Source organism: Schistocerca piceifrons, chromosome 1 (genome assembly GCF_021461385.2).
Source record: "Schistocerca piceifrons isolate TAMUIC-IGC-003096 chromosome 1, iqSchPice1.1, whole genome shotgun sequence".
NCBI lineage: Eukaryota > Metazoa > Arthropoda > Insecta > Orthoptera > Acrididae > Schistocerca > Schistocerca piceifrons.
This window is the reverse complement of record NC_060138.1, coordinates 365673108-365688095: the sequence shown is the minus strand read 5'-3', so window position 1 is coordinate 365688095 and position 14988 is coordinate 365673108. Positions and strand designations below refer to the sequence as shown.

Here is a 14988-nt window from a genome sequence, read left to right as displayed (position 1 = left end):
TGCATTCAATGAGTAATTTATCGCTACAAAAAACTGCAAAAGTTGCTTTGATGCATACATCACACCTTTGCCATGAAAAACTTTTGTGTATGTAGGCCTAGAGTAGTTGTGTCTGGAAATCCATGTTATGCACCATTACATTACAATGCTAGCTCAACTGTGTCGCAATCTACTGGCCAAATGACAAACTTTCCTGTCATGTGCTACTTATATTATACTTTACAATCCTTCTAACTCAGAATTTAATGAATTATTTGGTAGACTGTGTGCAGATTATTTATAAATCACACATAGTGCACAGTGAAAACTACTTATGTAAAAAGCTTTACCATATCAGTGTAGACAGACAGTGTGTGTGTGTGTGTGTGTGTGTGTGTGTGTGTGTGTGTGTGTGTGTGTGTGCGCGCGCGCTAGCTTATCAAAGAATTTCTTCCAAAAGCTACAATGTTTTCATTTTATTCTGTGTGAGTCTGTCGACAACTCAACTCGAAGCTTCAGCTACTCAATGTGCAGTCTCCTTTACTCCGAAATTTTGTTGTGCTTCATTTATTTCTTGAATTTTGTAGTAATCTTTTAAGGAAGCAGCATACTACAAAAAAGTACAAGAGAACTATTCATTATACATTAAATTTAATATCACTTCCGCTTGATTGTGTTTGAAACACAAAATGTGACTTGCTAAACACTGACAGATCACTTCAGGCTAAGGTGGCCTACTTTCTCCCAGGGGACATTATTTTCTTTCAGGTATACGTATAGAGGATTTGTCCACACATTTGTTCATAGGTGGTAGAGCACAAGAGAGTTCAAACACAGATAAGATGCAGTGGATAATTTAATGTGTCTTGCTCATTACCAAATACGTAATGAGGATATGGAAGAGCTTTAACTGTCTGCAAACATGTCTTTGAAAGTAATTTTCATAAAGATTTGTAAGTTACTTAAAGATAAACAAGCAGAAACTCTTCACTATTTTTCCAACATGACAGCAAGTTATCCCATGTTACCATTACTGAGGTTCAATCCCCCACCAAAAAGATAACTGTTAAATAAGTCACGGCTACAGCAATCTCCCAATTTGGCTGCAAATCATGTGAAATTTATTGCAATTTTGGAATCTAGTGGCACACACTGTGTAATTACTTAGTTTTTGTTACAACAAATATTTGATATCAAGGTGAGGCAGGAGCAGATCGATGCTCATACATTACAGAAAAATCTATTCTAATGATATGACACAACGTCACACTTTGCTGGTCTCACACAGATATGATGGTGGTGGTTAGTGTTTAACGTCCCGTCAACAACGAGGTCATTAGAGACGGAGCGCAAGCTCGGGTTAGGGAAGGATTGGGAAGGAAATCGGCCGTGCCCTTTCAAAGGAACCATCCCGGCATTTGCCTGAAACGATTTAGGGAAATCACGGAAAACCTAAATCAGGATGGCCGGAGACGGGATTGAACCGTCGTCCTCCCGAATACGAGTCCAGTGTGCTAACCACTGCGCCACCTCGCTCGGTCACACAGATATGATTTTGTGAATACAGACTGAAACAGCAGGTGAAGATGAAATCATGTCATTTCATTTGTGTAAGTACCTACACCTGGATTTTGGGCTGGATCCTCCATTTAAGTTCGATGATGAGTTGCTATTTCAGAAAATAGAGAGCCACGGCAATTCTATTCGTGTGTAAGGGGGAATTTAAAGTAGACTGGGGTGGCACTGAGAATCAGAATCAAGGAGGGAGGCGTGCCAGGGTAATACGTAAAGTTGTGTGAACCACCGTGCCGAGGTTGCTTAGTGACTTAACACACCTGCCTAGTAAGGAGCTGGTATCGATTCCCTGCCTTGGTACAAATTTTCACTCACCACTTCAGTCTATACACATAAAAGAAAATATATCTAAAAAGAAAGATGATGAAACTTACCAAACAAAAGCGCTGGCAGGTCGATAGACACACAAACAAACACAAACATACACACAAAATTCTAGCTTTCGCAACCAATGGTTGCCTCGTCAGGAAAGAGGGAAGGAGAAGGAAAGACAAAAGGATATGGGTTTTAAGGGAGAGGGTAAGGAGTCATTCCAATCCCGGGAGCGGAAAGACTTACCTTAGGGGGAAAAAAGGACAGGTATACACTCGCACACACACACATATCCATCCACACATACACAGACACAAGCAGACATTTGTAAAGGCAAAGAGTTTGGGCCGAGATGTCAGTCGGGGCGGATGTACAGAGGCAAAGATGAAGTTGAAAGACAGGTGAGGTATGAGCGGTGGCAAATTGAAATTAGAAATTAGCGGAGATTGAGGCCTGGCGGATAGCGAGAAGAAAGGATATGCTGAAGGGCAAGTTCCCATCTCCGGAGTTCTGACAGGTTGGTGTTAGTGGGAAGTATCCAGATAACCCGGACGGTGTAACACTGTGCCAAGATGTGCTGGCCGTGCACCAAGGCATGTTTAGCCACAGGGTGATCCTCATTACCAACAAACACTGTCTGCCTGTGTCCATTCAGCAACAAACTGTCCATTCGCATGAATGGACACAGGCAGACAGTGTTTGTTGGTAATGAGGATCACCCTGTGGCTAAACATGCCTTGGTGCACGGCCAGCACATCTTGGCACAGTGTTACACCGTCCGGGTTATCTGGATACTTCCCACTAACACCAACCTGTCAGAACTCCGGAGATGGGAACTTGCCCTTCAGCATATCCTTTCTTCTCGCTATCCGCCAGGCCTCAATCTCCGCTAATTTCTAATTTCAATTTGCCGCCGCTCATACCTCACCTGTCTTTCAACTTCATCTTTGCCTCTGTACATCCGCCCCGACTGACATCTCGGCCCAAACTCTTTGCCTTTACAAATGTCTGCTTGTCTCTGTGTATGTGTGGATGGATGTGTGTGTGTGCGAGTGTATACCTGTCCTTTTTCCCCCCTAAGGTAAGTCTTTCCGCTCCCGGGATTGGAATGACTCCTTACCCTCTCCCTTAAAACCCATATCCTTTTGTCTTTCCTTCTCCTTCCCTCTTTCCTGACGAGGCAACCATTGGTTGCGAAAGCTAGAATTTTGTGTGTATGTTTGTGTTTGTTTGTGTGTCTATCGACCTGCCAGCGCTTTTGTTTGGTAAGTTTCATCATCTTTCTTTTTAGATATATTTTTCCCACGTGGAATGTTTCCCTCTATTATATTCACATAAAAGAAAAGTTATTCAGTGCACAAAATGAGTGTGGTTTGTAAAAAGATTCCCTATAATTATATAGGTGTGCATTCAGCTCTGTACTAAGTTTGGCGAGACAAAAATGAGGCATGTAAATATATCCATAGTCGAAGCTAGCCACAATACTAATGCAATTCACAAAGGGCAGCCTGTGAAGTGTTACAAAATAGAAGCTAATAGTTTGACAAAACTGTCTCACAGGGTAAACTGGATGTAATAAGGAGAACGAAATGATGAGACAATGGGACAGCAATTTAAACATACATGACAACTATTCACTGTTAAATGCGTGTGTGTGTGTGGGGGGGAGGGGGGGGGCGGCATGCCTTTCTGCAACTCAACGAACCATCTTCATGGTAAGTAGCTACCCATCCTATTACTAATATTGCTATCAATTTTGTAAATAAAACTGCCTAGGCCACTTAACACAGTCATTCATTAAATAAAAAAAATATATTATGTGATCTATAAGGCTTTATTCACAAAATATTCACAATGATCACAGACTCGTTCAGGGAATTATTTGCTTTATTAACGCAGTGCAGTGTAGTACTTTTTAAACTTTTATTTATCTTTGACTGGGTCTTCAGCAAGGCATGAAAAACACAAGTGTTTCCAAATGCCTTTATCATTCTTCTAGTTTATAAACCTCATAGGGAATAAATGAAATCAATAAATTCAAGGGCACCTGTCGTTACATTCTCTTGATACTTAAATGCTCTGTGTTTCCCTCATGACCTTAAATACTGTGATGTTCCTTGTACTGAATCAGTACATGCACATTTGCAGTACCACTTGTCAGTTTCTTAACACTTTGAGAGATTTCCGGGTCAACGGAAGCATACAATTCCACCCATTGGCTTTGACTCTTGACGTAAGCCTGTTGTGGTGTGTGACGTTGTGGAGTTTAGTTTGTGCGAGTGGCGTGTTTGTAGGTGTCGTTTTGATGTGACTGGGGGTGCTCTCCAGTGGTGTGTTTATGTGTTGTGTGTTATGTGATGTTTTTGGTTTAGTTTGCGTGTATGGCATGTTTATAGGTGGCATATTGTTGTGGTCGGTTGTTCTCTCTGGTGGTGTGTTTATGGATAGTGTGTTATGTTCTTCAGAATTATTCCACTAAAGTGAGTAGCAAATAAGTGGCACCTAAAAACTTGTCAGATTTTCTAATGAATCACAGGAGTGTTGCCTCACAATCTTCTGCATACTGCAGTAGAACTACTTCCAATTGCCATGCAAATGCAAAGATTTTTCATTTTTAATGTTGAAGAAAGGCTGTGGTGATGAGCCTGCAAAATGCTACCAATATATAAAACATCAAAATTATATGAGATTGCACACAACCAAAAATGGACACTGTGTTAGTGAGCAGTGGAGACAGCTACACAATTTACAGAACACTCCAAAGATTTGCCTGTAGTGATTTTGGGAAAGCATAGAAAATCAAAACAGCCAAAAACTGTTTTACTATCAAATATTTCACAGAGGAAGTGAACAATAATGACGTAAATTACTCATCATCCAGTAGGTTTACACAACACTGGCTTATAGCGTCTGTACAGACCTAAATGTAAATGGAATGCATGTTCTTGCTATACACAAAAAGAATCAATAAAAGTGAAAAAACTGCATTGTAATGTAAAACAAACGGTAGCTTTTAACAAAAAGCAAAGATCTCCCCTGCATCAGTTTCAGAGGTAAGAGACTATGGACCTATCCTCATACCATCACTTATTTTAGGCATTCAAGTCCTCTACTAACTGGTAATAGAGGATAATACACAAGCAAAACAGAGCAGATTTATATAATGGTGGCTATTTCTGCAATATTTTGATCACGTATTTTCTTCAGAATGTTGTGAAATTTTTGGTCGGAAACTGGCAGCTGTGGTGCAACAAAAAGACATGCAGTTGAAGTGAAATTTAACATACTACATTTCAATTTCAATCATTTATTAAAGTAACACCCACTGTTTTACATTTGCACACACATCATCAGATTAAGTACATGAGGTTAATTTTGCAATTTACGAAAAGTTTTCCACCTACACAACATGGGAAGGACTTAAACACCTTGCCCTTCCATAAAGCCTTCCACTTACTATTCAGTTATAACAACTGACAAATCGTCCAGTGAAGTAAAAAAAAGGAAAGTAATCTCAGAATTAATGCTGTACATAGCTCAGTCTGTAACTGCACAGCCTATGAAAAGCAATGTACTGCCTTTTGAGTCCTAGCCCTTATCACCAGTTAATCTGTCAGGAGGATTTACAACAGAAAGGATGTATTATATTACTTGAGAAAAAAAACTAATTTTGTAATATAAATTTTCTATTTAAATACTTAGTAACCTACATAACAATAAGCTTGTAGGGATGAATTCCATTATACTATCTACAAAGGAGATAAAACATTTCTGATTGCAAATATATAACAGTGATCAAAGACTCACTGTAGAGTATCAGGAATACTTCTACACTTTGGCCTTCCTACTTCAGTTCACCTATCTGAACATTTTTATAAGGTTGTAAAGCTTTTAAAACTAAGCTTATGAGGTTTTAGGGAAGCCATCATTAATTTTGCGACACTTCTTCCCACTCTTGTGTAGGAATGAATACATATTTTATCGTATTTGCAACTTATTTTTATCACGAGGCTTTAAATGTTTGGTACAATTTATCCATAATTAACTATGGGATGTAAACTGAAACATAAAATAGGTACACAATCATATGGGAGATAGCAACCTCCTACTCAAAGCTTTTTCCATTAATTGTCCACTAAGAATTACAGCGCAATGACTGACTGGAGTAGCTTTTCTGCCAAGAGGTGTAGAACACTGGATTTCTTCCCAATTGCTACCAACCTTGGGATTCAATAATGCATGCGAAGTCTATCTTCATTGACATAAATCATTTGTGTGACCTCTAACTGCATGTGTTATGACTGCTTCAGTTTATGAGTATGCAGATTCACTGAACACACCATCTGCTAACTATACAGATACAGGTTGGCTCTGTCAAAAAAACATTGTTGGCGCAACCTAGGCCATTCAACTTATTTTCTCTCATTAACCATCAAGCCTAGTTCTTTTTACAGTGAATGAGTGGGACATGGTAGGTTGCTCCCAGACCCTACACTCCCTCCCCATGACTCATAATAGAATTTACACTCAGCAACAATCATGTTTAGATAATTTTGTATTTGAAAACTATAGGGATTTAATTTTGCAGGTAGTTGGAAACATAAATAAACATTAGCTGTTCACTTTTTAAAAATATATTGTTTCATTTATTCAAAATACAGTTCCTTATGACTTATTGGCCAAAAATATAAACCATTGAAGTATTTTGCAAAGAAAAATAATAACTTGCCAGAAATATAATTCAACAACAAACATCAAAGTAAATGTGTGTGTGTGTGTGTGTGTGTGTGTGTGTGTGTGTGTGTGTGTGTGTGTTCGTCCTCTCTCTTCACAACACTAGAATCGCCTCTGCAAGAATTATTTTGTCAACCTTACAAATTTTATAGGTGCTTTGTTTAGAACAGTAAGTAATGTGATAGTCTACTTGCACTACCTCAAGAAAGTAGCATTTAAGGCAGCAGGGATAAAAATAAATAAAGTACAATGGCAAGTTCAACTTCAGTTTAAAATAAGTGCAAAGCAGATTCAAAGTAAGGTTCTTGACTAGCTAGTCACCAGTGTTTATTACATTTTAGTTTGTTATCCATTTTGATATCTAACACATTTATATGTGGAGTTTCACTAAAAGGTGTGACCACAAATAAAGTACCAATTTCTAAAACCTATAGGTAATTTGTTTTAAACTATTTCGAAAAATGTAATTAAGGTTTTTATGAGATATGCTATTTGCAAAACAAGAAGTGATGTGGGATGTGTATTCATTGATCAATTTTACTAATATTCATACAGTACTAATTTAAATAACTGGTGCTTCTCATCTGTGTAGTTGGTATCTTTTCTACCAATTTTATTGTATATTCTATTTCGTATTTTCCTATGTATTTAAAATCTCTTATGTTTACCCAAAACTTCAACATATGTATTACGTAACATTTACAACTTATGTGCATTTTCTTCTTTTTTGTATGGCAGGAAACTTACGTTATGGAGAAAATATTTTTGCCATCTTCTCCCTTGTGTACCTCACACAATTCATTGAACTTGATGGTGCAGCTTATCGTGGAAGCTTTACTCAAGATGAAAGAGTTGTGAGTACTGGCTTAACTTGCTGATCTTGTGTACAATAAGTCAGAAGTTTTCACATGGAATTAATATATCTGTGACGGAAGTTAAAAAAAATTGTTGCACTACAGGTTCACTGTTCCCAAAATATTTTTCTATCTTTGGATGAATTAGAAGTTGCTTCTTGTCTTAAATTACCACTGTAGTAACTTACAGCTACTTGTAATTACAGCCAAATCTGGCACGAGCTTGTGAGTCAATTTTGCCATAGCTCTGATATATAGCACATGCTCCATTGCAACTGTTGCCATAAAACACTAGCCTGTGCCAAAAACAACAGATGTGTTCCTGCTCAGACGCCAATAGGCCTACGGAACTGTCATTAACGACGCAGTGTTGCTGTACTTTACTGAAAAGTCGAATATCATTTATTCGTACACATCAGGTATGTCAATTAGGGAGCTACAATGTTCTTTCCTATTACAAATACTGTGGAATAGTAGTACACTTACCTTTTAGAAGAGGGAGGGGCTGTAGTTCTAAATCTGCCGAATTCCGATATCTCGATGAGCCCTGCGATTTTTTAGTCTTCTTCTTTAAGGAACGCTTCGCAAACGGATCTATTCTATCCACAAACGTACCCGAAGACATGTTGTCTTATCGTGCACTTCCTATAACCTTTCACAACTTGTCTTGGGGAGCAGATATTTACAGTACGCGACGAGTGAATTGTTCCATAATTTAAATTTGATCGTTTTTCAGTTCAGCTGTGAAAAGTAACTAACTGTGAAGCAAACAGTTCTTTCCGATAAGATTCTTTACGCACAACACTTTACTTTTCTACGCATGCGTCGTTTTATTATTCCAGGTCAACCCTTATTTGCGCCTGGTGTAACATTCAATGAACAGTACATTAAGAAAAGCTTCATAAGTCGCATGCCAAATTCCATATAAAAGATGAAGTTGAGCTTTATCGTCCGCCGGTTTAATGACAATGCACACTACAAAATTCGACGACACAACTTGTAGCCAACTGCATACAAAGATTTTTCAGGTTTTACGAATTACGATATTGTTTAGAGTGCTTGAAAGAACACATGCACGATTCTGTTGCTATCCTTATGCTTAGACGATCCTCAGTCGCATGCACTGAAAGGTGCACAAACAGCTCTCCACCGCCATCATCTGCTGAATTTCAACTCCCTCCTTCATTTTCATGTTCAACAAAGATTTTGCTTCAACGTAGAGTATATTTCACACATTCCTCGTGACAACAGCACCAAACAGACCAATCCGATTACACTGAAAATATATAAAATATCACTTTTTCACCGAGAGATCATTGACGCTTGAAATAAAACCGAGATAGATACCTTGTTCTGAAAATAGTAATCTCGAAATCTCGTAATTCACGAGAAGGAAACAATCCATGCCCCGAAGTAGGGTTGGGCAGTCGTCTGTGGTTATCGACTGAAAATGCTCGCTATTGTTATTTACTTCATTCCCAAACTTATAAATCTATTCACCAATTTTTTCCTCATTATTTTCGTAGCTGTTTCCAAGAAGCATTTTTGCATTTTACAGTTAAAATAATAAATAAAAGTATTACATAATCGTCAGCCGCGGGCCTAAATCTTAGGTGTACGGGCTGCAGATTTTTTTTTTAATAGCAAGAAAACGAATTTCCGTACCTTAAAAGTTTAGTTTCAGCGTTTTCAATTTCTAAACCAAACTGACTGTAGTCCACATTGTGTACTTTGCTTTGTTTATGATCTTGCGTTGGTATTTTACAGAGATGTGAAAGGTGTAGCGGTTAGTTGTGAAATATGTTGAAAAAACGTAAAATATGGCCTGATAATTGCTGAAATTGAGGAGGAGTTCATTGTAATATTATTCAGTTTGTACACAAGAATGAACAACTTGGGAGTTTCCATTGTTTTATACTTGTCAGTAGGATATATCGTTTGCTCTGATGAATTAGGTAAATAAAATATTTAGTTCGGATTTATTTAATTTTTTTGGACTAGTAAGAGAGGGGATTTTAGTAAAAAATATGAGTACAATGTCTAACTATATCCTTACTGAAATGAATTGCTTTTCTTTTAGATGCCAGCATTGCAACTGATCTTATGTACACTATGGCTCGTCAATCGTCCTATATATAACTGGCATTCGTCGTATGATCCATTTCGCACTTCATGTTGTATGACGCATTATTATTTTGTTGTAAGTTGACAGTTGCAAGTCATTTTCCTGTGTTGTCACGTACACCAGAATAGTGTGCATCGCAACGAAGATACGAAGTGAAAGATAACTTAACAAAATTTGCGGGGCTGTAATATTCAACCAGATTACTGGAACTGATAATATGATTAGTGACATAAGATTAATTATAATTTGACATACAGTTTTCAAACGTGGGCTATCATTTCCAAGTGTAACATAGCTAAAAAGTGATTCATGTAGAACCACCTCCATAGTTATTTGAAAGAAGGAGTGGATGTACGGAAATTAAAATATATTTTTATATTATTACCGACTTAGTAAAATAGAAATCGGCCTAGCTAAAGATAAATGTCCAATTTCATACTGCGAATTGTACTGTGCGCTGTAAGTGCCTAACAGAATTTTTTTACTTTCAAATGCAATGATATGATTCACCTTTCAGTTTGCAGTGAAGCGACAGTAGTTGCTGGAAACATAAAATTATACAGAATCAACAACGTAATGAAATATATATTTAGCAAACTTATAATTTGATTTCTCATCTGATGATGATGATAATAATAATGTCCATATTTAATTGACAGTATTCAGTTTTAATTAGTATTCCAAAATAATCACCCCACATATTATGTTATTAATAATGCATTGTAGAGGCAGTTAAAAGCATAACTTTCAAAGAGATGGAGTAAGTGATTTATTTAATTTTGCTGGACGAATATCGACAACTAAGATACATTTCTGATGAAGTTCATCTGAAATATGGATAATAACTTTGTTAGAAAACACAGTAGCAATGGCAGGTGCCACATGTGCCTCTTGGGCCATACAAGATAGTTTTATTCTGCTTACATTTTATTTATTGGAATAGAGTAGAATCTTTCTTGCTACATTGATTGAAACATTAGTGATTGTCATAATTAATTCTATGCATACCTAAGTGTAGCTTAAAACAAGACACATTAAAAGGAAGCAGACAAATACTCCCAGAAGCACATTACAACATAAAAAGATAATTACATGTTAGATTTCTTCCTGTTTCTTAAAATTTCCCATAGTGGTTTAAAATCTTTCTTTTTGAGTATTTTTCATGTTTGTTTCTCTAGTTTATAGATAAGGACGTACTTCAAAGAGCACATACTTCTATATACATCTAGATCTTTTGATACGTAGTTTATAAGTAAGGACACATATAAAAGAACATGGACCTCCATTAAAAGAGAATGTAAGCACACACACAGAACATAATGTAGAAAAATCAGAAAAACAAAACAAATGTAATACCTCCTACTTTTCTTACTCTTTTATAAAATCATACCTGCTGTAGAAACATTTACTTTTTAAATATTTTTCAGTGTTTGCACCTGTGGGGTCAGAATGAGTAATGACGAAGTTTTATGCTCAAAATAACTAGTTCCAATCTTATGAATAGTACTGCAGGATTATACGCCTACTGTCACAAAAAAGATACACAAATCAAAAACTCGTACCTGCATGTAACACTTTGTAGGGATATGAAATGGAAGGATCACATAGGCTCAATCTTGTGTAAAGTGGGTAGCAGATTTCAGTTTGTTGGCGGAATACTGGGGAAGTGCAATCACTCTACAAAAGAGATTGCTTACAAATCACTCGTACCACCAGTTTTTGGATATTGCTCAAGTGTGTCGGATCCATACCAGATAGAACTAACGGGGGATGTTGAACATATACAGAGAAGGGCGGCACGGATGGTCGCGTAATTGTTTAATCCTCAGGGCAGTGCCACAGAGATACTGAAGGATCTGAACTGGAAGACTCTTGAAGATAGACAAACTATCCCAAGAAAGTCTATTAACAAAGTTTCAAGAACCAGCATTAAATGATTACTCTATGAATATACTACAACCCCCGACATATCACTTGCATAGGGATTGTGAGGATAAGATTAGAATAATTACTGCATACACAGAGGCATTCAAACAATCATTCTTCCTGTGCTCCCTACATGAATGAACATGAAGAAATCCTAATAACTGGTGTTCTGGGACACACCCTCTGCCATGCACCTCACAGTGTTTGCAGAGTATAGATGTAGATACAAAAGTAATGCATTAAACACCTGAAATACCTGTCAAAAAAAGAAATTCTGAGAATATTATAAAAAAGGATAGTTTCTACTCAGCATATAGCAGATAGGCCTTTGCTGACTCGGAGATAGGCACAACAAAAAGACTGTCAAATAAAGCTTTCAGCCAAGCAAACTTTGGCAGCCCAAGACTGTGGTCATGTCCATGTGAGTTGCATTTGCATGGATCTATGTTGTCTAATTCTGCTGAAGGCCTGTTTCACCAAAAACCGAGCGAGGTGGCACAGTGGCTAGCACACTGGACTCGCACTCAAGAGGGTGACGGTTCAATCCCGCGTCCGGCCATCCTGATTTAGATTTTCCGTGATTTCCCTAAATCACTCCGGGCACATGCCGAGATGGTTCCTTTGAAAGGGCTCGGCCGACTTCGATCCCCGTCCTTCCCTAATCCGATGAGACCGATGACCTCGCTGTCTGGTCTCTTGCCCCGAAACAACCCAACCCTGTTTCGCTAAAAGCTTTGTTTGACAGTCTTTTTGTCGTGCCTATCTGTGACTTGGCATCTCCACTATATGGCGAGTAGCAAGTACCCTTTTCATAATATTGTTATTGTTCTGTCCTTGATTTTCCATTGTTAAAAAACAAATTCTGCTATTTAGATAGTGAACAGTTGACACACAAACCTAAGTAATGACGAGTTGTAAATCCTTCTATAGTAAAATAGCACTATTTCATGCCATGCAGAAATGATACATTCTTCTGATGATATCAGATGTAAATCGTAAAATCATTGTCCACACGAGTCAAGGAGATTTTTCTCACCGCAGAAGAAAAATTGTGAACTTGTAGTACATTTACCAACTTTAATGTAGTAATATTATACAGGCTTTGGAGACAGCATCTAGATTGTACAAATATTATTAGCTCTTCCCTGGGCTGCTACAGAGTTTGGTTGGTTGCTGAATGGTTGTTATTGGACTTACAATGAGGTGGAGTAGGTTCCAAAGCTGTTCCATCCATTCATCTTTAGATTTCTCATCATTTTCCTAAATTAATTAATCTTTTCAGCCCTCCTGGCTACCATTGTGTACATTAACTTTTACTGTGTCTTAGCTGCAACAGAAGTATTTTCTCCCAATGGAAACCTATGGTACACATTTGTGCAGTGTTCAACATTTTCATCAAGCAAAAGTGCTGCCAATTATTGAGTATCACTATGAAAATATCAGCAAGTCAATGTAGCAGTGCGCAGAAGCTCATGACCACCAGAATACGTGTATGTGGTTGTTTCCTCTGTATAGTTGAATATTGTTGTTATTTTGCATGGTCATTATTGAATGATCATTTTACCATTTATTACAATACAGAATATTTTGTAATTAGCTATTTTAGTTCATAAAATGACACCAAGTGTACAAAATATATTTTGAAAATGGATACACATGTTTGTATAAATCTTACACCACCTGATAGCATTACTACATAAATAAAAATTTTCCTTCCTCCAGAAAAAAAATCAGGTGTGAAAGGGTTAAGTAGGATGCCAGGAGTCTATAAACCAACACATTTTGCTCTTCAGTAAATTTTCTGTTCACTGTCTTACCAATTGCATGAGTCACAAGGCTATGGTTTTCAGATCTGAATTAGCATAGAGTTTTCATTCCACTTTTTAGTCAAAGTTCTCTGATCCCTCATCATTTAAGTCATAGTGCTGATCAGGATTTAAGTCATTTCGTGCATATGAGAGTAGTGTGTTGATGTACAAGGTGGTCAGATCTGTCCTTGATCATCCTTAATAGTGTGTAGGGTTCTTTTAACTGCAGAGGACACTGTCCTGAGATTATTTTTAATTGTCTCTCTTTGTGGAGCATTCATTTTAGTCACAGGAATGCTATTCTACTACACTCCAGCACAAGAACTGAGATGTTTAAAGTATCTTCATCACATATCCGTAATGTACCTTATAGTTAAACCAAGATAGAATTATTCAATATAATGGAAGGAAACATTCCACGTGGGAAAAATTATATATAAAAACAAAGATGAGGTGACTTACCGAACAAAAGCGCTGGCAGGTCGATAGACACACAAACAAACACAAACATACACACAAAATTCAAGCTTTCGCAACAAACTGTTGCCTCATCAGGAAAGAGGGAAGGAGAGGGGAAGACGAAAGGAAGTGGGTTTTAAGGGAGAGGGTAAGGAGTCATTCCAATCCCGGGAGCGGAAAGACTTACCTTAGGGGGAAAAAAGGACAGGTATACACTCGCACACACGCACATATCCATCCACACATACAGACACAAGCAGAAATGTTCTGCTTGTGTCTGTATGTGTGGATGGATATGTGCGTGTGTGCGAGTGTATACCTGTCCTTTTTTCCCCCTAAGGTAAGTCTTTCCGCTCCCGGGATTGGAATGACTCCTTACCCTCTCCCTTAAAACCCACTTCCTTTCGTCTTCCCCTCTCCTTCCCTCTTTCCTGATGAGGCAACAGTTTGTTGCGAAAGCTTGAATTTTGTGTGTATGTTTGTGTTTGTTTGTGTGTCTATCGACCTGCCAGCGCTTTTGTTCGGTAAGTCACCTCATCTTTGTTTTTATACAAGATAGAATTATGATTGATCAGTTTATGTTTCAGTCACCAAGTGAGGTAGTGCAATGGTTAGCATGCTGGACTTGTTACATTCAACAGTTCGGTAATTCAAATCTGCCTCCGGCCATCCAGATTTAGGTTCTCCATGATTTCCCTAAATTGCTCATGTCAAACACTGGGATGGTTCCTTTGAAAGGACACAGCTGATCTCCTTCACCATTCTAGAAATATTCCGAGCTTTTGCTCTGTCTCCAGTGAGCTCAATTTTGACGAGACACAAAATCCTGATTTTCTTTCCTTCCTCTCTTCCTTTATGTTTCAGTCCTTGCCATTGGGATTTATACAGTAATGTATTACTCAAAACAAATTTGATCTGTCATAATGCCTTATGTAGTAACCATTTATCTATGATTCCTTATTGTGATGCCTCATTTTACTAACTTCTTTTGTGATGTAATTTATGAGAACTTCAGAAAAAGGAGGAAATGCCAAACTCACTTGATTGTAAGAAGAGTTATATAGTTGGTGTGTTCTGTCATCTTAAAGAATCTCTGACCATGTAAACTTTAAATATTAATTGGAACACCTGGCACTACATCCATAAAATTTCCCTTCTTTTTAATTTTAAAACAATATTCCAGAAAGGAAGGTGAGGGGGATCTGTTGAACGGTAG

At 37.6% G+C, this 14988-nt stretch overlaps 2 protein-coding genes across 4 annotated transcripts in view; one reads left to right on the top strand and one right to left on the bottom strand.

Annotated features, from left to right (window-relative positions):
• LOC124785919 (serine/threonine-protein phosphatase 2A 56 kDa regulatory subunit epsilon isoform) overlaps positions 1-8838 on the bottom strand; it is a 277259-nt gene extending 268421 nt beyond the window's left edge. The window contains exon 1 of one of the 2 annotated variants that reach the window (XM_047254221.1): positions 7941-8838. In XM_047254221.1, the coding sequence (XP_047110177.1) occupies positions 7941-8079 (139 nt within the window). In that variant the 5' untranslated portion in view covers positions 8080-8838. The remainder of the gene's footprint in view (positions 1-7940) is intronic. The other variant, XM_047254220.1, reaches the window with a different exon arrangement.
• A 332-nt stretch (positions 8839-9170) lies between these two features.
• Positions 9171-14988, top strand: part of LOC124794703 (JNK1/MAPK8-associated membrane protein-like) — a 116289-nt gene continuing 110471 nt past the window's right edge. Inside the window, exons 1-2 of one of the 2 annotated variants that reach the window (XM_047258286.1) lie at positions 9171-9409; positions 9535-9654. In XM_047258286.1, the coding sequence (XP_047114242.1) occupies positions 9627-9654 (28 nt within the window). In that variant the 5' untranslated portion in view covers positions 9171-9409; positions 9535-9626. The remainder of the gene's footprint in view (positions 9410-9534; positions 9655-14988) is intronic. The other variant, XM_047258278.1, reaches the window with a different exon arrangement.